Raw genomic sequence first — 23,743 nt, 5'->3', positions numbered from 1 at the left:
TGAAGTTTCAGGTAAATCCCAACTATTTCACCCCTTCCATCTCTCAAATTCTTGCCCTCTAATGTGGTTGGTGGACTCGTTCACCAATAGCTAGGGGCTTAGGAGGTTGGATAGGTGGGGCCAAGCTCATAGGTTCAATTTGAAGTGTCAAGGTTTATGAGAGGTTTATTTTAGTTTACCTGTTTGAATTATATTTAACCCATCTCGGTCAAAATAGAATACAGTTGTGGGCTGCACCCCCTACAGTGTGGTGACCAGCATAACAGGAGGGTGCTAGTTTATGACTACAATGGATGGTACCGTGCGAAATGTCGATAGAAAGATAAAGAGTCACCACTACTCCAATGAGTGATCCTCTGTTGGTTACTATGTTGTCTAGAGGAAGGGACCCTGCAAGGCCCTGAAACGTTGGCTGTATTGATCCATGGAACATCTCACCAATAAATATGGGCAAATCTTTATTGGAGTCTTGGTGACCCTTCATCCTTCCATCTCAGTCAAATTCATCAGAAGGATCTTTCACAGCTTCCCTTCCTGAGACCTAGAGGTGAAATGGTGCTCTTAAATCTTAATCCAGGTACACTACTGGTAATGCTCAGCTTGGTTGGCAGCTAGACTTGCCTTCTTATGTAGAGACTTTGGGATACATGAGCTTTGATTGCACTGTTTTGTGTAGATGGTTACATCAAAATGAACTGCAGGAGAAGTTGGCAAATTCATTTAGATTTCAAGAGCCGAACAAGACTTGAACAAGCTTCAGAAAAATTCATGCTGCTAAGATTGTTTTCCCACTAGAGCTGGACAAGACACATGACACCACTTACAGGACCCTGATGGCAGTCTCTAAAAGGCACTTTACCTAAAATTAGCAGCTTGAATTCTACTGAAGCCCTGAAGGAGGGGCAGCCTTTATCTCCTGAAATGTGTTGATCGACTTGATAGGCAGCCCCAAACCCAACTGAAGGGGTGTGCATTGCAGTTTAAAGTGGCGTTTATCTCCCCCCATAGCAGCTGCAAATATTGTAGCTACTGACTTTTTTAACCACCTCAATATAGGGCATTTTAACCCCCTTCCTGCCCAAGCCATTTTTCAGCTTTCAGTGCTGTCACAATTTGAATGACAATTGCGTGGTCATGCAACACTGTACCCAAATTAAATTGTTATCATTTTTTCCCCACAAATAGAGCTTTCTTTTGGTGGTATTTGATCACCTCTGCGGTTTTTATTTTTTGCGCTATAAACGAAAGAAGAGTGACAAGTTTGAAAAAAACACAATATTTTTTACTTTTTGCTATAAATATCAATTTTTTTTTTTTTCTGTAAAAAAAAATGTTTTCGTCAGTTTAGGCTGATATGTATTCTTCTACATATTTTTGGTAAAAAAAAATCGTAATAAGCATATATTGATTGGTTTGCGCAAAAGTTATAGCGTCTACAAAATAGGGGATAGATTTATAGCTTATTATTATTATTTTTTTAAAATTTTACTAGTAATGGTGGCGATCTGCGATTTTTATCAAGACTTATTGCGGTGGACATATTGGACACTTTTGACACATTTTTGGGACCATTCACATTTATACAGCGATCCGTGCTATAAAAATGCACTGATTACTGTATAAATGTGACTGGCAGGGAAGGGGTTAACACTAGGGGGTGATCGAGGGGTTAATTATGTTCCTAGGGAGTGATTCTAACTGTAGGGGGAGGGGACTCACAAGGGGAGGAGAGACCGATCGGTGTTCCTCTTTACTGAGAACATACCATCAGTCTCCTCTCTTGTGACAGGACCTGGATCTGTGTGTTTACACACACAGATCCATGGTTCTGCTCGGTTACGGGGCAATCGCGGGTGCCCGGCGGACATCGCGGCCGCCAGGCACGTGCACCGGGTCCCCAGTGACACGGCGGGCGCGCCCCCTGGTGGGCCGGGAAAGCGAGGTCGTCATATAATGTCCTCCTGCAACGAGAGCTGCGCCGCCTGGCCGTCAATTGACAGCCGGTGGTCGCTAAGCAGTTAATAGAAGTATACTTGCCTTTCCAGGGATCCAGCGCGGTTTTCACCCAGGCCGGTTCTTGAATGGGCTTCGGGTCCCTGGCGATGGTATCCTAACTAAGGAGAGCTTTCGCAGCCGGCATCCCACTGCGCATGTGCAAGCCACGCTTTACTTTGTGAATGATCCCATGGTCTTCTGGGACCTGTGAAGTGTCCCAGAAGGCTGCGGGCAAACAAAGAAGTGCCAAATGTTAAAGTGAGGAGGAAAACAAGCAGAACTTTATGTAACACTGCTGCTAATTGCAAGGCAGTGGCTTAGCCTTGTTAGCCTGCATCAGGAAGTGCTGTTACTGGCAGGATCTCCAGGAAGGAAACCTTGCAACAGTTACAAAAAAAGCAAAACAATGTGCTTAAGGAAACTTTATGAAGTGAAGTGATGCTTCCAAAACATACTGAAAATAGTATTTTGTGTTTACATTTACTTTAAGTGTAAGCTGTCATTTTTGGAGAGTCATTGACTGCCATGGGATGTGGTTGAACTTTCAGCATAAGGACAGAAAGAAGAGCTGCATGGGACCCTTCTAGTAATCTAATATGTTATGTCTGACACTACAGTGATTCTTGCATGTGGCATTTGCTAATTTTAAAGTTCCTTGCTGCTGACATTCTAGCAATACCCAATCCTGAGCCAAGCAGTGACTCATATCAGGTGCAGGCTCATTCAAAGACTGGGAAGTGTATGTGTATACAAACTTTGATCGTTCTAAATATATGTAACCACATTCTCATTTCAGGAAGCTGTTTAACTGCATCTTGTTCTATATTGTTCTATATTGTGAGCAAGAAAATGAATTTTCCAATTCTAGAATAACATTATACTTTTCTTTCCTCTGTCTGCAGGTGAAATGGCCTTCCAAAATGTGATTAAAGGCACACTCGTCCTTGGAGGGGGTGCTGTAGCTGCTGTATTTGGTCTGTCTCATCTAACTGACAAAAATAGAAAGGTAGAGGCTAAACTTTAAGATACTCTGTTGTATAAAACTGTGTTATCAGCATGTTAAATGAACCAGTATAACCAATATACAGGTGATGTGAGAAGGGACTAATTGATTCAAAAAGCCTGCAACTGCAGTCAGTGTGTAGCACATATAAGCTTTCTTTACTCATGTGTCTCATTTCACACATACCCCAAAATAAGTGGATTATTTATTTCAGGACAGTCGGTGGAGCAATGCAAGCAATGACACCCCAGCTAAGTGCATGTAAAACTAATAAATCCGTCTCGAGGAATATACTAGTCCTGCCTTTGCTAACTATATTCTAAAAATGCTAGTTGACTGACTGCTATGTTGACTGTATTTAATTATTTCCAAATCACTGACCTGTAAATAGTAGATCAGGAAAGCTGTAAAAAAAAAATCTGGGGTTCCTACCTGGATACTTACTGAATACTCCAGGAAAAACGGGGAGACTGGCAATACAGAACTCTTCTTCTGAAAATGCTGTCATGCTGATCCTTTTGCTTTAAAACTTTGACCTGGAGCCAGTATGAAGAGAGGGACTTCTGACTCCCTTCTTTCCTGACCTGCATTCATATTGCAGGTCAGTAACCCTGAGATAAACATATGTGGCCCCTGAAGATTTATTACCTTCAGTTTGGAATACTCTTTTGTTTTGTTTTTTTGTTTGAGTTTGACATGCCTGCTTTGAAGGGTATTTTTTTACATATAATTTGTAATTATATTGAATAAAAAGATTACTTGTCACAGCAGAATCAGAAGATGGGTTTGTGAGAGTCAACACAAATGTGTTGTTATTAGGTGGCTTACTTTGATAAAAAAAAAAAATGAACTGGCCATGCACATATAGATTTTTTTGAACATAAGGAATATAACATTTTCCTCCATTTACGCTGATAGGGTGGATGGATATATATTTTGATTATATTTTGATAGTCAGCCCTATTGGCTGTCAGACCATCTGAATAGTGGTTGGATGTGATTGTAGGTGCTGTTCGGCTCAGAATTTTCCACCTGGCTCCTTCGACAAACTTCAATAAAAAAAAATGTACTTTTAAAGATCCGGGTGGTGTGGATAGAGCCACCCACAGGCTGAATTTTGATGCTTGTATGGCCAAGCAATTCTGTATTTTCATTCTTATCTCCCGTAGATTTTTTTTTTTTTTTGATGCTTTAGTTTAACTAACATTCTGGGCTCAGTCACACTACCTTTGTTTATCAACATACGTTCTAACCCATGGGCAAGGCAAAAAACCTTGTTCTCTATTGTGTCTGAAAAAAATGAACGGGTAGCATTTAAAATTTTTGTTAGAACAGTGCAGAAGAAAGCATTGGTTCAGCACAGAAAATAACAGAGTACATGGAGGTGCAAACATTGAAGTAGTAGTCCAGTGCACAATGGTACCAGATGGGTGCAGGTGCTAGCTAACACAAGTCATAGGAAAGAAAAGGTGCCTTAACTAGAGTGGCTTGGGTTATAGGGGTAGGGGTATCAATGGTTCCGGAGAGGAGTGCCCCATGTTTCCACTCATGGGTTTCTCTATAAAAAGAGGAGAGTAGAGATTGCTCAGCAGTCCGTAGAAAAGGCACTGAAAGAGAGAAGAGAGCAGGAGGAAATGGTGAGTATAGAGAAGGAGAGCTGAAAGAGGCAGGCAGAAATAGATGGGAACGCTTGCCTGGGATAGGCAGCTGACATAGCATCAGACCGAGAGAAAATTCTGGTCAATATTTAGTAGAGCTGCACGATTCTGGCCAAAATGAGAATCACAATTTTTTTGCTTCGAATAAAAAGATCCCAATTCTTGCGGTGTAAAATCTTTCACATTATACAAAAAAATTGGGCTAACTTTACTTTTTTTTTTTTTTTTAAATTCATTAAAGTGTAATTTTTTTTCCCCAAAATTTGCATTTGAATGACTGCTGTACAAATACAGTGTGACATAAAATATTGCAACAACCACCATTTTATTCTCTAAGGTCTCTTAAAAAAAATATATAATGTTTGGGGGTTCTAAGTAATTTTCTAGCAAAAAAAAAAGATTTTAACTTGAAACCAACAAATGTCAGAAAAAGGTTTAGTGTTTAAGTGGTTAAACTTCGCTCATTTACACACCAAAGTCTATTCCTTTTATCTAAAGGACAAATCCTTACAATGTTTATACTTAAGTTCCACTGCTAAAGAATATTGTGATTCTTGGCAGACTGCCCGTTTTTTTTTTTTCCCTGTGTTTTGACGGCTGTGGGCTGTAGCAGAGCAGAGAGAATTCTCTGCATAGAAAGAATTGGGAAATACTTTGTCAAGATCGCAGCAGGGAAAAAATCGTGATAACGATTCTTAGCGATTAATTGTGCAGCTCTAATATTTAGGTCGGCAATCTAAGATATCCAGGGGTCTCAAAACTTTAAAAGCTTAGCGTGGGAGTCCTGAAGTACGAAGCCGAGCTTCTCGTGGATTATGGTCCCTCCAGTAGCCTCTGCTGGATCTCAGGGAATTTGAGAAACGGTTGTCTCCAGGCTCTGGCCAATATTTGCCGAGCTGCCAGGAACACAGGTCCCACCAGCTTCCTTTGGGTAGAAGAGAGGGTCGGGTTCGGTTTATGCAGCAGTTCTTATGACGGGTTACTGTTTTATACAGCATATTGCATTGACAGGTGCTACAGCACTCCATAAAATGTTAATCAAAATTACAGTTCAAAAAAGAAAAAAAAAAATGGGGGTGTTGCAAGACTTTTGACCGGCATTGGATACATTTTTCTGCATTCTAAAAGATTAATGTGATTGGCTTTTTTGACACTTTCCATTTGCTGATCCAACTGACTCATACCAGCAGTTCTGAATAATGTTTAGATCTCGAACACTCTGAGCAACAAAAGAATATAGAAAGTGAACCACCAGCTGTCACATTTTGCACTACATCTATCCCACACTGTCTCGTGATCCTTTAATTAAAGCAGAATCTTTTGCTGTATCTTTGAACACAGAATTAGCCTGCCGGATACGTTGATGTAATTAACCGGTATTGATTGGGTATCCTCTTTGATTCAGCATTGTATTCTACTTTACTTTATTGTTAATTGTATTGATCTAAATAATTGTAAAGAAGGGAAATACTCTTATTTCATCAGAGAAAGTGGCACTTGGGCTCTAATATCAAGAACAGGGTTGTAATGAAGTAGTTTGTTTTAATCAAACGACAGAAGTTGTGCGGGGGAAAGTCATACTGGGATTTACTTAGACTAATGCAACGATAAGTGGTTTTACTGTTGGAAGATGATTAAGTTCTTTTAATTAGGTGTTCTAATTGGCTAATCTGCCATGTTGGTTCATCAGTGAAAAGACTTTTGTTGGGTTTTACAAGGTGCTTAAATCTGAATAAGAGAAATGAAGCACTTCAATTATTTCTCATTCCTGGATGTATTCTCAGCAATTAAGTCTTCATGTGGGGTTGAAATCAGGTTCTTGTCAGTATGTGCGGAGGACTTTTTTTGGATGAGTGCTGTACTGCTGTTTAATACAATTCTCTAATAAAAGAAGACCTCCAATAAACACCTTTAAAAAGTACACTGTGCACAGCATAGCCATGTAGGAAATGGTGACATAGGCCAGAGGGCACCAAAATGCACTGTGCTAAAATTCTAAAGCATTCCTTCTTTGTAGTTGCCTTTTGTTCAAAAACCGTCTTACCTGCATATCCCCAATGCACCATATGGCCCATGGAGAGTGTTTTAGATCTTTCACTCCTGCTTATCCAGTAATAATGTGGGTTATAGTGCTGGACCTTACTGGCATGTCCAACTGCCCTCTTTGTTTATGGGCATCCTAAAGGAACACTGATGCACTGTACACATGACCGGTTTTCCCTTCGGAATAAACTCTGAAGGTTTTTCTGACGGAGTTCTGACGGAATTCCGCTCAAGCTGTCTTGCATACATACGGTCACACCAAATTCTGACCGTCCAGAACGTGGTGACGTACAACACGTACGACGGGACTAGAAAACGGAAGTTCAATAGCCAGTAGCTTCTGTCTCGTACTGGCTTCAGAGCATGTGTCATTTTTGGTACGTCGGAACAGCATACAGACGAGCGGTTTTCCCGATAGGAAGTGGTTCCGTTGGAAAAATGTAGAACATGTTCTCTTTCTAGGTCCGTCAGAATTTTCGACCTAAAAAGTCCGATGGGGCATACACACGATCGGAATATACAATGAAAAGCTCCCGTCAGACTTTTTTTGTCGGACATTCCGCTCGTGTGTACACGGCATGAGAATGAGGTCTTAAAGTACATACAAGGAAAAAAGATTAAAGTAGTTGTAAACCGTGACTGGATGTTTGGTGCTAAAGCACTGTGTATCCTAAGCCACTGCCATGTTTTTTTTTTTTTTTTTATTTGGAAAGTACTGTTTATATAATTTTTTTTTTTTTTTTTTTATATCTCAGCACTTCTGATCTCCTGCAGACTTTGTGCAGCTCCTTCATGTCTACATCCACTTATGCCAGTGGCAGCTGTATGGCATTGCTTAGAATTGGCTTACTTGTGTATTGAGCCTCAACATAGCTACTTATAGTTTGTACTAAAAGTATGTGAGACAGGGTGACAACACAGGAGAGTAGTTGAGAGACACGGACAAGGTGTTGTCACTCCATAACAGGCAATGCCTGAACTAGGATGTTCATGGTAGGATCACTGGGTATTGTTTTAATTAAAGCTTTGGAACAGGGGTGTCCAACCTGAGGCCCAAGATGGCCATGAGTGCAGCCCAATACAAAATCGTAAAATTTATGTTGATTTTTACATTAAAAAAAAAATTGTAAGAATGTGTTTACACTTCGCGAACACATGCAGCCAAAGAAAAATTTGACAGTGTCTCTTTACTGGACTTTAATCTTAATTCTGCCTAAGAAAAATCTCCCACTCTTCACAATCACGCCTTATTCGTGTCATCAATTTTCAACAGCACCTATATTTGCAAGCAACGATTTTAAAGGATGAAGCACATGAAGGTCAAAATTAAAACCAAAATATCTGATGAGCACCTTAAGAATTCATTGAGAATTGCTACTACATCCATCCAACTAGATATTGATGCGCTCGCTTATAAAAAACAGTGTCATATATCGCACTAGTTTTGTGTTGCCCTCTTTTCTTTTAGATAAAAAAATAATAGTTACAAAAAAATTAAGTTTTAATACTCGGATACATTATCTAAATCAGTGACCGTTACCTTGTGATCTACCTGACTTTTTCTTCTCATCAGCTATCCTTATTGTTGGTGTATTTTATGCGTCACTCAAGACAATTCCTCTTCTTCCAATGTGGCCCAGGAAGGTCAAAAGGTTGGACACCCCAGCTGTAAAAAGATGACAGTTACATTAACATGCTAAAATGATTTGAGTTTTTAGTGGTTGGTTTTACATATAGAAGTGTATCAGTTCTCCAAACTTTTTTTTAGTTTTCTTTCAAATCTGATTATTTAAACACCATGTGCATACCTGTTTTGTAAAGCTTGGGAGCTATTTCTAAACACCTCTGGTGTAAGCTTCTTGCTGTCTATCACATACAGAATACCCAATGTATCAAAATATCAAAAGGAAGACGTTTCTCACAGCCACCAGTCAGGTTCAGACTTGTTTTGTAAATTTGAATCTGATTGGTTATACATCAAGCAGAGTGAAGCTGGCCATACATGCCTTGAATTTTGGCCATTTGCTGCTGAATTGGCCAAAATTTGAGCCACGGGTGGACCTGTTGTGCAGAAACTGACACTTCCAGGAGTGTCAAACTGATGTTTCTCCTACAGTACCCAGTGGTTTCTCCTGCTGACTCCGATGGTACTAAAGGACACTGTATTGATGTAAAGATCAGCAGAACAAACAACCAACCACTCTGTGGGGACTTAGAAGATTGATGCTCAGGGAAGTGGACTGTAGCAGCAGGAGGGGGTAAGTATTTACATTGTTCCTTCCAGGTACAGCTTTAATTTAAACATTCGATTTAGTGAATCATTTTAGGGAGGACAGGAGATCTAATTTTGGAGAACACCCTGGGGCTGAGTTCCTAAAACTGGAGAGCACAAAATCTGGTGCGGCTGTTCATGGTAGCCAATCGGCTTCTAACTTCAATTTGTTCAATTAAGCTTTGAAAATAAAACCTGGAAGCTGATTGGTTTCTATGTGGGTCTGTAGCAGATTTTTCATTCTTCAGTTTTAGTAAATCAACCCTCTGACTTTTAGCAGGTTTGCCATTGTGCCTGCTCTATTAGTTGCTTAGTGCAAGTAGTTCTATTATGCATACAGTTCAACGTTAGTAAAGTAACGTAGTCTTAAATATTTTGGTAAGCCTGATTTACACTCTTCTCCTTTATCTTCATGTTTAGACTGAACTAATTTTATGATGAGCCAATAATTTCCACATTAAAATGCAATGAATAAAAAGAGTTCTTGAATAAAGTAGGGACCGCCTCAGTACTAACAAATAAATTTCAATAAAATGGCTCCATCCATTAACTCTTTCATTAGCAGGTTGTTGGTGCGCCCAGGAGAACCAAAGCCGCCGCCGCCGCTGTTTAAGAGAGTAATTTGCATGAAATTCAGCGCTACACTCAAATTAATACCGTACGTGATTACAGGACAACCTGGTTGTTAATTGCCTGTAGTCTTTAAATATGCACTTCTTTCAGAAATAGACACTAATTATTAGATCTTGTTTGCTGCTACACCATAAGTTGCAAATGTCTAGGAAGGTTGGGAAATTTGCAATTCTAATGGGGCAGGAGCGCGGGGAAAATTGATCTAATCATTTAAGAAGAGGGCTGCATACAAAATGAATAAAATGTTTCCCTGAGATCAGGAAATCTTTAATGTGGGCTTATCAAACATTTGCTTTCATAAGTTCCCTTTTGTACGTCTGGTCTTTTTGCGTATTTGTGAATTCATTAACCGTAACTGGCACACTTTGGTAAGCCTTTGTAAGAAGAAAACAAGCAACATTTTTTTTTTTTCTTTTGTTGTGATTTTTTTTCTTTCTTGTTTTTTTGTTCTCTGTTTAAAGCTACTGCATTGCTAAACACAAAGTTTGAAGAAGGGATCTTCCTGTAAGCCCCGGTTCACACAGGGGCGGCACGACTTGCAGGTCGCCTCATCGAGGCGACCTGCACACGACTGCCACGGGGACTTGCAAAACGACTTCTGTATAGAAGTCTATGCAAGTCGCCCCAAGTCGCCCCCAAAGTAGTACGGGAACCTTTTTCTAAGTCGGAGCGACTTGCGTCGCTCCTATTAGAACGGTTCCATTGTACAGAACGGGAGGCGACTTGTCAGGCGGCTAGGTCGCCTGACAAGTCGCCCCTGTGTGAACCGGCTCTAAAGAAGAATGTACATAGTTACATGGCTGCTGCCTGCACTGCTGTAATGCAGAGACATCTTCCTGCAAAGTCTCTACAGAAACCGACACTTCCAAGAGTGTCAATCTTATCGGTTGTTGCACTCAGTGGTTCCTCCTGCCTCCCTCTACAAAGCTACTGTGTCCTGTAGTTTTGTAGCATCTGGCACAGGAAACCACATCATATAGTGGTGGATGAGGAAATCAATACTCTTGGAAGTGTGAGTTTCTAAATAGTTTTCAGACATTTAAACCCAGATCCTGCATTTACTATATCTGGCCTCCCACAGTACACAGAACATGGAAATGCAATTATTTTAGTAAATATAAACTACTAAATATTTTTTTCTCATCAGCATTATATAGCAGTCTTGTGACTTCTATCTGTGTCTGGTTAAAGCTTATAGGAGGAGTTTTCATTTTCCCCTGATTGCCCTATGAGGATGCAGGACCCCTGACCCTCTGTCTGCACAGAGCTGATTGGCCCTGTGCTGATCTTATGCACCATCCCAAGAATAAAAAACTCTCTAGCAATACACACCAAACTGAGCATGTGCAGCCTGTCCCCAAGGCTCTGTTTTATCAGGAGATATATTGGGGACTGTGGAAGAAGGGGGGATCAGAGAAGACAGGATCAAACAGCCTTTTTAAACAATGCGGATGATTAACCCCTTAGGTTCCTCAGTGAGTATAACAAGCATGCTTTACTGCATATACAGACTGATATTATATCTAACTGTATGTAGCTGCGACAACATAGAGCATACCACACTGTGTTTTGGGTGCAAGCCGAGACTTCCTGTCTCATACCCGGAACACAGAAGAGTCTACTGCAGTGGTGCTCAGAGCAAGCAATGTATTTTATCGAATACAAAGCTTCCTCTGATCGGCTGAGTTGGAGAGGCAGGCTGATGATGTCACAACCTTTGACTCAGCCAATCACAGGAAGCTTTGTATTGATTGATAGAATACATTACTTGCTCTGAGTGGCTGAGCGCTGCTGCAGTAGACTCTTCTGTGTTCCGGGTATGAGACAGAAAGTCTCGGCTCGCACCTAAAACACAGTGTGGTATGCTCTATGTTGTCGCAGCTACATACAGTTTTTATACTGCATATCCAGCAGCCTTATAGGTTAGTGAGGGACATAGTTTGTTTGGGCCAGCTTTGTCAAATGAACTATGTAAAGTGTGTGGAAAGATGGAGTTCTTCTTTAAGCCCCAGTAGGGAGCAGATGTATCAGAGGGAGGTTGTGGGTGTAGAGTCCCTTTTTGCAGCTAGGTGGATTAAGTTGTTTTTAGTTCAGGATCAGTGATGTGCAGCTTTCCTCAAGAAGAAAAAAAGTATGAGTAGTCTGTTATGATGGTCGGGGGATTGTGCTGCTCCTATCCTGCCCTTCCAACAGTGACTATAATACAGCTCAGGCTTTAGAATTCCTGTGAAAGCAATCAGATTCTGAGCCCACTGAACAACACTATCCTCACCAATGTTAACTGTGTACAGAGTAAAGGAGTTTTTCAGTTTATTAGCTGAAGGTGTAAAACCTCATTATTAAGACAAAACTGTGATATTTGGTGCCCTGTTTAGGAATATATGTGGTTGAGTCAATGTTATGTTAGGTGTTTGCCTTTGGTAAGATTTAAAATATTGTTATATAACTTTTTCTATTTATACAGAATCTTTTTATATGAAATGTGCTTTTAATACATTCCCAGAGCACTCAGGGTTAGCTAAATAGCACAGCAGACACTTTTTTTCTTTTAGATTTCCTTTATCTGACTAAGGCCCCTTTCACACGATCGGACCGTTCAGGTCCGCCTGTCAGTTTTGACGGCGGACCTGAACGGGCGCTCCATGTTAGTCTATGGAGCGTCGGATGTCAGCGGAGACATGTTCGCTGACATCCGACCCTGTCCGATCCGCTAAAAGCAGATGGATGGCCCTACGTCCAGGTCCGTCGCTATCGGATCGGGTGAGATCTGATGAAAACGGACATGCTGTCCGTTTTCATCCGATCCCTCCATAGGCGGCAGCGGCGCTTGACAAGCCCCTCCCCGCTCAGTGAGCAGAGAGGGACCTGTCTTCCGCCGGCTCAGCGGAGATCAACGGACAGATCTCCCGCTGAGCTGGCGGACCGAGGCGGGCTCCGTAGAAACGGAGTCCGCCTCATGTGAAAGGGGCCTAAGCGTTCAGACTAAGCTTTCTAATAAAAGAAAAATCACAGTTATGAATTATTTGTTGCGTGAAAATTTCAGCTTGAGCTACCGAGCTTTATAAACAGATTGGTTACAACAAGAGAGGAGCATGGGAAATATGAAAAGCGCTCAACATTCTAGATTAAAATTAAAGTGGAGATCCACCCAAAAGTGGAACTTATGCTTATTGGTCTCCTCCCCCCATCTGGTGCCACATTTAGCACCTTTCAGGGAGGAGGAGGGAATGGGGACCTGTTTTTGACAGGTTCTCTTCCCCACTTTTGGGAGACTGTGGCATGGTGAAGTATGTCAGCAGCTCAGCCCCCTTCCTCCTCTCTCCCCTTTTGCCGAGCCAGTGAGAGAGCGCAGCGCACTTGAGCAGTAGGGACCTGGCCGTGAAGCTGAAGGGCTACACTGCCGGGTTCCCTTACTGGCAATGGTGGCGGCAGCACCCAACCAGCCGATGTAAACATTGGCTGCAGTGCCAACATTGCTGGACTCCAGGACAGGTAAGTTTCCTAATGTTAAAAGGCAGCAGCTAAAGTATGTGTAACTGCTGACTTTTAATTTTTAAAGGGGCGGGCAGAACTCCTCTTTAAGATGCAATATTTTATGTTGCTTTTTATATACGTGTTTAAATGCATTTTTAGCCCTAGCCATAAGATATAAAGACATTTTATTATGTATAAAATCACTATACATTACATTTAAAATATATCTTGTATCTTTTTACTTTCTCTATCCCCCTTTTTACTATTTTTATGATTGAATATTTGTTTTTAAAATCTATTTCTTCACCCCTTTTAGTTGTTGTTTAGTGACTTTTACATCTCAGGTCCTGTTTCCTCTCTTGGTTTTCCTTTGACTTGTATGAAGGAGACAGTTAAGGGTCAGTTTAGGCTCAAACAGAGCTTGGCTAGCAGCATCACGTCACCCGTCAAGCACAGGGCAGAGAGAATCGCAGGAAGGAATGGCAGAAGGTCATCTGTGACTTTCCTCATGCCTTGGGGTCAGGAGTCAGGGCTTGAGGAGTCAATGTCATTGTGCTTTGAGACAAACCTGAGCTACAATAGATCCAATGTGAACATATGGTGGCCGCTCAGTTAACCCTGTGCTCTCTGTCGTAGTAAATATTGCAGGCCTGGTTTTGAAAGCTTGATTATGGCTTGTAGGCTTCTGTCTATTCATATGCCACCTAAGCAAACAAGTGCATTTAGAATATTTTCATTTTGGCCTTGCATATATGAACATGAAAAAATATGCAAATGAAAACCCTGCTATGCACCTAGCTTTTCTTGGTACCAAGTGTGAAAGAGTTGGATTGACCCATATGACTTCATATGCTTACCAAGGCATTTGCCACATCAACATGAATCCACTGTGCCATAAAATAAGCGTGAACCCCAACTGAATGCCCCCTATTTTGCTAAGGCACTGTGCATCATGATCAATTTCTTTTATTTTTAAATACGCTGCTTCTTTCCACCTTTTATTTTATTCATCCTTTGTTACATCTCAGCGCTGCTGATCTTCTGCGGCCATTTCATGTACTCCAGGAATGGGTGTATGCCATTTCTCAGCATGGTTTGCTGACAGGGACAATAGTGGGATGCACCTGCATAATGTGCAATGAAATGGTCACTTGTAGTCCCCACTTGTAGTGGACTTGAAGGGGTGACACCACAGGGGAACAGTTGAGAGGCAAGGGCAGAGCATTGTCACCTTATAACCAGAAGGGCCTGAACGATTACATTCATAGCAGGATCACCAGGTATTATTGTGATAAAAGCTATAGATTTAAAAATATTGAAAATTACTTTTGAAATGACATAGGCATGTTAAAGTGATACTAAAGGCGAAAAAAAAAAAATATTTAAAAAATGGCAAACGTGTCATACTTACCTGTTCTGTGTAGTGGTTTTGCACAGAGCAGCCCAGATCCTCCTCTTCTCGGGTCCCCCGTCGGCGCTCCTGGCCCCTCCCTCCTTCCAAGTGCTCCCAGAGCAATAAGCTTGCAATAGGGGCACCCAAGCAGGCACACTCCTAAGCCGTTGCTCTACATGTTCATTCACACACAGAGCTATGGCTCGGCCCCACCCCCTCTCTCTCCTCATTGGCTCACTGGCTGTGATTGACAGCAACTGGAGCCAATGGCTTCCACTGCTGTCTCAGCCAATGAGGAGGGAGAGACCCAGCAGAGCCGAGGCTCCCGTGCACATTGCTAGAGAAAGGTCAGGCTCAGGTAAATATTAGGAAGGGGGGGGGGGGGGGGCTGGGGGCTGCTGCACGCAGAAGGTTTTTTTATCTTAATGCATAGAAAGCATGAAGGTAAAAAACCTTGAGCCTTTAGAATCACTTTAACCACTTCAACACTGGATACTTCCTCCCCAGGCCAATTTTCAACTTTCAGTGCTCCCACACTTTGAATGACAATTGCGTGGTCTTTAAACACTGTACCCTGAAATTTTTATAATTTCTTTGAGACAGATAGAGCTTTCTTTTGGTGGTATTTATTTGGTGGCTGTTTTTTTTTTTTTTTTTTTTTGCTAAACATAAAAAAAAAAAAAACATTTTGAAAAAAAACCCTTTTTCTTATAAATTTTTGAAATAAGTAATTTTTCTTCTTCACTGATGAGGCTGCATTTGTGGACACTGATAGGCAATGATGATCAATGCCCTGATTATTAGTGTAAAGAATGTACTGAGAGCCTTGCCAGTTATCGGCTCTCCTTTCCTCACACAGACACAGCGTATGAGGAAAGGACTGCCAATAACCGGCAAGTCTGTTTACATGTGATTAGCTGTGATTGGACACAGCTGACCACATGGTAAAAGTCTGCTGTGATTGGCCCTTTAGGAAAGGACACAGCAGTCACAGAGCACGCCTGATGCGCACCCGAGCGTAGGGAGCCGCGCTTTAGCCATCTTTCTGCTATAGCGTGGTACTGAAGTAGTTAAAGTAGAAGTTATGGGTGCTTAAAAAAAAAAAAAACATACAAACTTCCCTCAATGCTGCAGTATTGCTGTGATACTGCATCTGTTCCCTGCTGGCTTTAAAACAGAGAGCTGAGTGATTACATGACCACTGATTGCTCAGTTCTCTGTCTTCTCAGTGCAGAGAGCAGGGACTATGAGTCGCTGTTCTCCACTCTGCCCCTTCTGCACTCACTGGAATGCCAGGCTGGAGAGGGGACAAGTGCAGCTGGCTTCAGCTCTCAGCCGCCTGTGGAGAGCCAGATCCAGCTGTCAATCGGGCAGCTAGGTAACAATATGAATGTGTGATCACCGATCGGTGCAGTAATACTCTTGAATCCAGGCTTCTGATGATGCTTCCCCAGTAGGTAGATCTATGACAGTATAGGCTCAGAGGAACAGGGTTAAGACACTGACTATCATTTAATCGGAAGAATAAGAACAACAATTGTTAAATACAAATTAGGCAATTTTCATTGAAACTAACCTCTACTTTTATGTATTTTTGTTCGTTGACTGTTCAAGACCTCATACACACTGGGCGATTTGCTCTCTCTCCTAGATGCCTTTCCTATTAACAGCGATGTTATAACAGAAAAAATGCTTGATGCCTGTAAACGCATGTACCATGCAAACACTTGTTAATTAATTTCATTGTAAAGCATAATCATTTATTCTGGCCATTGAAATGATTTGATGCTCAAGCGCTAATTGTGCCTAGTGTTAACGTGCACTTGGATACGTTTACAGGTGTTAACCATATTTTCTGCCAAAATGCCGCTGCTCCTGGATGCGTTGGCAGTGAGTTTCTTTTCTGCCTGTAAATGCCCTTGCCTCTATTTCAAATAAACGCCTACGTGTGCATGAACACATAGGCTAACATGGGGGGGGGGGGGAGAAAAAGACCAACAATAAAGTGGCTGGACACAGTCACAAAGTATGAACATATCATTGTGAAGTCTTAAGATCCAAATAGTAAATAGAACATAGAAACACCATCTATAAATAATAATGTATTACATGGAGTATTGGATGGCATTTCTTCACATATTGCAAGACCAGTTGTTTTCAATCTGTTTAGCTTTGCTACATGGTCCTGAACATGTTTTGTATCTTTCAGGCAAGAATAACACATGTGGATGCCGCTGAGCTGGTCAGACAGACTAATCAGGATGAACTACCATCCAGAGAGGCTCAGCTACTCACACTGGAAAACACTAAGGAATTTGATGTTCTGGTGATTGGAGGAGGAGCCACAGGCTGTGGTTGTGCATTGGATGCTGTTTCCAGAGGTATGGAGCTTGGAATATTGTCAATGTCTCCTTTTTATAGCATTAACCCAAGAATACATGGACATTTTAATTTTTTAGCTTTGAAAAGCATCCTTTTCTGCAGGCATTTCTCAAGCTTTACCAGGTGAACTTAGAACTTAGTAAGTGTGGGCAGAGCTTACAGCAATAGTATCCCAGAGATCGCTGTATTCCATCCAGTTCTGGTAAATGTTTCCTGAAGTCTTTTAAATGCTTTTTAAAGTAACCACCAGCACTTCCTGTTGCCAGACCACTTATTTCAAGAAAAAGGTTCATGTAAGTTTGCATTTGCATTTGAGATATTTTATACTGTAGATGTTATTTACCTGCAAAAGGCTCCCTTGTGTAGACTTCACATCTTGGATGTGATCTCACGTGGTGTCAAGTGATACCCCATGGTGGCCATTCTCAACCTGGGTTCTGTGGACCCTGAGGATTCCTTCAAATATTGTTAGTCGCTCCTTGAGTCGTAGAGGATATGAAGCTGATGTTTCTTGTACAAGGGGCATTCTTTCTACTGACCAGCAATGTAAAGGATCCCTGTCCACTCCCACTAACCACTGATATAAAGAGGCACTTTTTTTACTGAACACCAATGTATTGGGTTAAAAATGATCTTGGATATCAAATGCTATAGATATGCCATTTTCTTTGTTGTTTTGTTTATATCTACATGTACAGCTTTCTGATCTTATTACGGGTGAGCTGTTAATGTAATTATTTGTAGCGGGGGGGGTCCCCGAAAGCTGAAAATAATGTCAAGTGTACCTCCTGGGTAGAAAAGGAATTGAGAAAAGCTGTCCATTGATATTCCCGTTTTGCTCCTCCCCTGGCAACTATAGAAATAGTATGTAGGGAGGTGAGTGGAGAACTGGAGATGCTGGGCCAGCCCAGATATTAATTAGACACTCCCAGAATAGGAGAGGGCTATAATATGCAAGGAGTTAGACACTGTACTTAAGTAATTGATTCTTCTTGGAGTAGTCAAATTTTTAACAAGTTCAAAGACATGTTACAAGCAAAAAGGAAATCATTTATGGAAAGGAAAAACATTGCCGCTAAGCATTTACAAAACCTGATCTTTCTGTGCATTTACCAGCAATTTGTAAGTTGGGGACATGGTCACTTTAAGGTCTGCAAAAATCCAGAAATAACACGTACAACAAATGCTAAAAAATAAGTTGCAGTTCCATGAGTAAATTTAACTTGATCACCAAGCAAAACATGACTTTGTACTTGGTGGAGAAACCCCTGTTGGCAAACACAGAGGTAGGACGTTTCTTATAGTTAGTTACCAGGAGGGATTGTGGTCCACTCTCTTTTTTTTTTTTTTTTTTTTTTTTTACAGATCTTCTCTAAATCCTTGGCAACTGGAAGTTTCAGCTCCCTCAATAAATTTTATACAGGATTAAGGTCTGAAGGCTGGCAAGGCACTCCATGACTTTAATGTGCTTCTTCTTGAGCCACTACTTTGTTTCCTTGGTGGTATATTTTGGGTCATTGTCATGCTGAAAGACCCATCCATGACCCATCTTCAGTGTTCTGGCTGAGGGAAGAAGGTTTTCATCCAAGATTTTACAACACATGGCCTCATCCATTGGCCCCTCAATAGGGCAAAGTCGGCCTGTACCTTTAGCAGAGAAACAGCCCCAAAGCATAATGTTTACCTCCGTGCTTGACTGTAGGGATGGTGTTCTTAGGATCATAGTCAGCATTTTTCTTTCTCCAAACACGGCTAGTCCCCCTCTTCAAGAAGGCACATGTACAGTCATGCCAATGAACATCTAAATTATTCAGAGAAGGAATGGGAGTAAGTACTCACATGAGACCAAAATTGTACTCTTTGGCATGAACTCGACTCGCTGTGTTTGGAGGAAGAAAAATGCTGACTATGACCAGCATGACAATGGGTCTTCCAGCATAACAATGACCCAAAACATACCACAAAGGCAACAAAGGAGTGGCTCAAGGAATAGCACAATAAGATCACGGAGTGGCCTAGTCAGTCTCCAGACCCTAATGCTATAATAAATTTATGGAGGGAGCAGAAATGTCAAGTTGCCATGAAACCTTAAAGATTTAGAGAAGATCTATAAAGAAGAGTGGACCAAAATCCTTCCTGAGATGTGTGCAAACCTGGTAACCAACTACAAGAAATGTCTTACCTCTGTGCTTGCCAACAAGGGTTTCTCCACCAAGTACTAAGTCATGTTTTGCTTGAGGATCAAATACTTATTTTACTCACTGAACTGCAACTTAATTTATAGCATTTGTTTTATGTGTTTTTTTTTCTGGATTTTTGGTTGATATTCTGTCTCTATTATTTAAAAAACACCTATGATAAAAAATATAGACCTTCATTTCTTTGTAAGTGGGCAAACTTACAAAATCTGCAGGGGATCAAATAATTTTCCCCACTGTAGCAGAATGGGAAAAGTTTACCAGAGGGACTCTGTGAGCTTTGGATCTTTGTTTTACTGCTAAGGTTTGTATACTTTTACCAATTATCTGCTCCCTTCACATTGACAGCCCTGTCTTGTACTGGTCATGAATACCATAGAATGTTCCCAGGAATATTACTAACTGCACTGGAATGCTATGTTATTGGTTGTTCGTGTGCAATCGTTTTAATGCTGTGATAATTAATTATTTAGTCAATAACTCCAAAGTCCGCTTGTGCCGTGGCCAACATTAATCTTAGTGTGTGGGAAGACCTACAGCTAAAAAAAACTCCTCAATCTGCTGAAGTTTGTATGAACTGCACTATGGACTTGACACACCTGACAATTATCAGGCTAGCGTAATTCCAGCAACCATTCAGGGAGATTTACTAAACCTGGTGCAGCTTTGCATGGTAGCCAATCAGCTTTATACTTCAGCTAGTTCAATTAAGCTTTCACAATAAAACCTAGAAGCTGATTGGTTACTAGGCACAGCTGCACCAAATTCTCTGTGCACCTGTTTTAGTAAATCCTCCTCCCCTATTGTGTCTGTTGTGTCTATGTAGGAATTACATTGACTAATCTTTGTCCTGTATATAACTGGCCTGTAGATTTTTTTTTATATATCTACCAAAGCAAAGTTTGACTAAGCCAATCTCCAGCTTTTAGTGAAGTTTATTTAGATCGTTTTGACCAAGCTGGTCCAATCAAACTATTTACTTCACTAAGACATGCAGCAACTCTCAGCACTGTATGGACTGTATGTAGCCTCTGATTGGCCGAGCCGCCTCAGATGTGGGCAGATGATGTCATGATCTCCGACTTAGAGAAAGCTTTTCATTAATTCATAGAATACAAAGCTCCCTGTGAGTGGCTGGGCAGCACTTAGCCCAGCTCCATTTCGTTCCAGGTGTGAGAAGGGAAGTTCTGTATACTGTGTGTACCTGAGGTGTTGCATACAGTGCATCCAGCAATGACAGCCGCTGCATCTCTAAATGTTGTAACACTTGGTCCAAATGAACCTTTTAAACTTTACTAAAAGTTGGAGATCAAAGCTAAAACTGAATTATCTGCACTATCAATGATGTGTAAATAAAAAATATAATAAACATATGATGAAGATAAACCATGCGTGTTGTAGATAAATCACTGACATGAGTTACCACATCCAGCAAATTATATATACGTGACAAAGTGCAGCACAACTATATACCATCAAAAAGATCTATCTATCTATCTATCTATCTATCTATCTATCTATCTATCTATCTATCTATTATACGCAACAATCAAGAGTATAAATGTCCGCGTGTTCGAATTACATAAGTAAATAAATGATAAATGTCCATATTACGCCACCAATTTGTGTCTTCGTTGTGATTATATATTTATAATGCACCACTGTCTTTCTCCTCCAAATACATATACAGTGGATATAAAATGTCAGGTTTCTGTGATGTAAAAAAATGAGACAAAGATTAATCATTATAGAACTTTTTCCACCTTTAATGTGACCTATAACCTGTACAACTCAATTGAACAACAAACTAAAATCTTTTAAGGGGGGGGGGGGGGTGGAGTAAAAATAAAAAAACTAAAATAATGTGGTTGCATAAGTGTGCACATCCTTTTATAACTGGGGATGTAGCTGTGTTCAGAATTAAGTAATCACATTCAAACTCATGTTAAATAGGAGTCAGTACACACCTGCCATCATTTAAAGTGCCTCTGATTAACCCAAAAATAAAGTTCAGCAATTCTGTAGGTCTTTCCTGACATTTTCCTAGTCGCATCCTACAGCAAAAGCCATGGTCCGCAGAGAGCTTCCAAAGCATCAGACGGATCTCATTGTTAAAAGGTGTCAGTTAGGAGAAGGGTACAAAAGAAGTTCCAAGGCATTAGAACTGGACGTCCCTCCAAAATTGATGAAAAGACGAGAAGAAAACTGGTCATGGAGGCTGCCAAGAGGCCTACAACAACATTAAAGGAGCTGCAGGAATTTCTGGCAAGTGTTGGCTGTGTGGTACATGTGTATGTAACAACAATCTCCTGTATTCTTTATATGTCTGGGCTATGGGGTAGAGTGGGAAGATGAAACCTTTTCTTACAAAGAAAAACATCCAAGCCTGGCTAAACTTTAGCAAAAACACATCTGAAATTTCACAAAAGCGTGTGGAAAATGTGTTATGGTCTGATGAAACCAAGGTTGAACCTTTTGGCCATAATTCCAAAAGATATGTTTGGAGCAAAAACAACACTGCACATCGCCAAAAGTACACCATACCCACCGTGAAGCATGGTGGTGGCCGCATCGTGCTTTGGGGCTGTTTTTCTTCAGCTGGAACTGGAGTCTTAGTCAAGGTAGAGGGAATACCAGTCAATATTGGCACAAAACCTTCAGGCTTCTGCTAGAAAGCTGAACATGAAGAGGAACTTCATCTTTCAGCATGGCAATGATCCAAAGCATTCATCCAAATCAACAAAGAATGGCTTTACCAGAAGAAGATTAAAGTTTTGGAATGGCCCAGCCAGAGCCCAGATCTGAATCCGATTGAAAATCTGTGGGGTGATCTGAAGAGGGCTGTGCACAGGAGATGCCTTCGCAATCTGACAGATTTGGAGTGTTTTTGCAAAGAAGAGTGGGCAAATATTGCCAAGTCAAGATGTGCCATTCCCAAAAAGTCTGAGTGTTGTAATAAAATCAAAAGGTGCTTCAACAAAGTATTAGTTTAAGGGTGTGCACACTTATGCAACCATATTATTTTAGTTTTTTATTTTTACTTCCGTCCACCTAAAAGGTTTGTTGTTCAACTGAGTTGTACAGTTTATAGGTCAAATTAATTAGGTGGAAAAAGTTCTGAAATGATTTTTTGTCTCATTTTTTTACATCACAGAAACCTGACATTTTAACAGGGGTGTGTAGACTTTTTATATCCACTGTATGTGCCGACTGTTATTATGTTCACCACCTGTGCAGTGCTTTGCCATCTTCCACGCCAACTGCTTGTCTATATATTTGACCCACTGTTTAGTAAGGTCTATATACGCCTTGCCCTTTAATTCGGACTGTTAGTCTTTCAACAGATGTTCCAATCTTCACTTGTCACTTCTTCCCCCAACAATATCGGCTCAAGAAAAAAAAAAAAAACAGTTCTCATAGTGCAGTTTATTGTAAATAACATTCCCCTTTTATTAAAACCATTAAAATAGCATTCACAAATATAGTGCACTAAATGCAGTGCACAAAGATTACTCGCTTTATAAATACATGCATTGCTCCCTTAGGGAAAATCATCAGCATCATTTACATGTAGACACTTCTGGCTTCGCCTGTGCGTGATGATGTCACCTGGTTCTTCCCCTGATTTTGAGAAAATCACGGAATTCTGATTTGAAACAATCAACTAGCTCTTTATGTAAAGGGGCTTCCATTGGATTTTTCCCTAGGGGTCTGTCCAAGATGCTACCAATTTTTTGAGGACCAAAAATAGCGACTTTTTGGACAGTTCCACCAAATATGTCTAAATGAGCCATCAGCACTGCATCCACTAAAACCTTTGGAGGGATGTCCAGGGATCAAGCAAGAAAGATAAAAGGGTCCCAAATACCATTGCAATAGTACTCTGTAATTGTTTCTTGTAGCTAAAACCGTTATAGAACTCTTTGATGTGTTGGACCAGATTTAGTTTTACGAGGAGGTAGTGATCTCAAGATCCAATTCCCAATTTGTAATATATTTAGGCGCCGAGAGGGAACATGATGAAATTACTGATGTACAGTGGGGACAGAAAGTATTCAGACCCCCTTAAATTTTTCACTCTTTGTTATATTGCAGCCATTTGCTAAAATCATTTAAGTTCATTTTTTCTCCTCATTAATGTACACACAGCACCCCATATTGACAGAAAAACACATAATTGTTGACATTTTTGCAGATTTATTAAAAAAGAAAGGCTGAAATATCACATGGTCCTAAGTTATTCAGACCCTTTGCTCAGTATTTAGTAGAAGCACCCTTTTGATCTAATACAGCCATGAGTCTTTTTGGGAAAGATGCAACAAGTTTTTCACACCTGGATTTGGGGATCCTCTGCCATTCCTCCTTGCAGATCCTCTCCAGTTCTGTCGGGTTGGATGGTAAACATTGGTGAACAGCCATTTTTAGGTCTCTTCAGAGATGCTCAATTGGGTTTAAGTCAGGGCTCTGGCTGGGCCATTCAAGAACAGTCACTGAGTTGTTGTGAAGCCACTCCTTCGTTATTTTAGCTGTGTGCTTAGGGTCATTGTCTTGTTGGAAGGTAAACCTTCGGCCCAGTCTGAGGTCTTGAGCACTCTGGAGAAGGTTTTCATCCAGGATATCCCTGTACTTGGCCTCATTCATCTTTCCCTCGATTGCAACCAGTCGTCCTGTCCCTGCAGCTGAAAAACACCC

General features: G+C 40.9%; 1 protein-coding gene across 2 annotated transcripts in view; it reads left to right on the top strand.

Moving 5' to 3' along the window:
• GPD2 (glycerol-3-phosphate dehydrogenase 2) overlaps positions 1 to 23,743 on the top strand; it is a 369,873-nt gene that overhangs the window by 44,099 nt on the left and 302,031 nt on the right. For both annotated transcript variants that reach the window (XM_073634130.1, XM_073634131.1), the window contains exons 2-3: positions 2,898 to 3,001; positions 16,681 to 16,852. In XM_073634130.1, coding sequence (XP_073490231.1) covers positions 2,903 to 3,001; positions 16,681 to 16,852 — 271 coding nt within the window. In that variant the 5' untranslated portion in view covers positions 2,898 to 2,902. The remainder of the gene's footprint in view (positions 1 to 2,897; positions 3,002 to 16,680; positions 16,853 to 23,743) is intronic.

Source organism: Aquarana catesbeiana, linkage group LG06 (assembly GCF_042186555.1).
Source record: "Aquarana catesbeiana isolate 2022-GZ linkage group LG06, ASM4218655v1, whole genome shotgun sequence".
Classification (NCBI taxonomy): domain Eukaryota; kingdom Metazoa; phylum Chordata; class Amphibia; order Anura; family Ranidae; genus Aquarana; species Aquarana catesbeiana.
The sequence above is the reverse complement of the archived record's forward strand: the minus strand, read 5'-3'. Positions and strand labels throughout refer to the sequence as shown.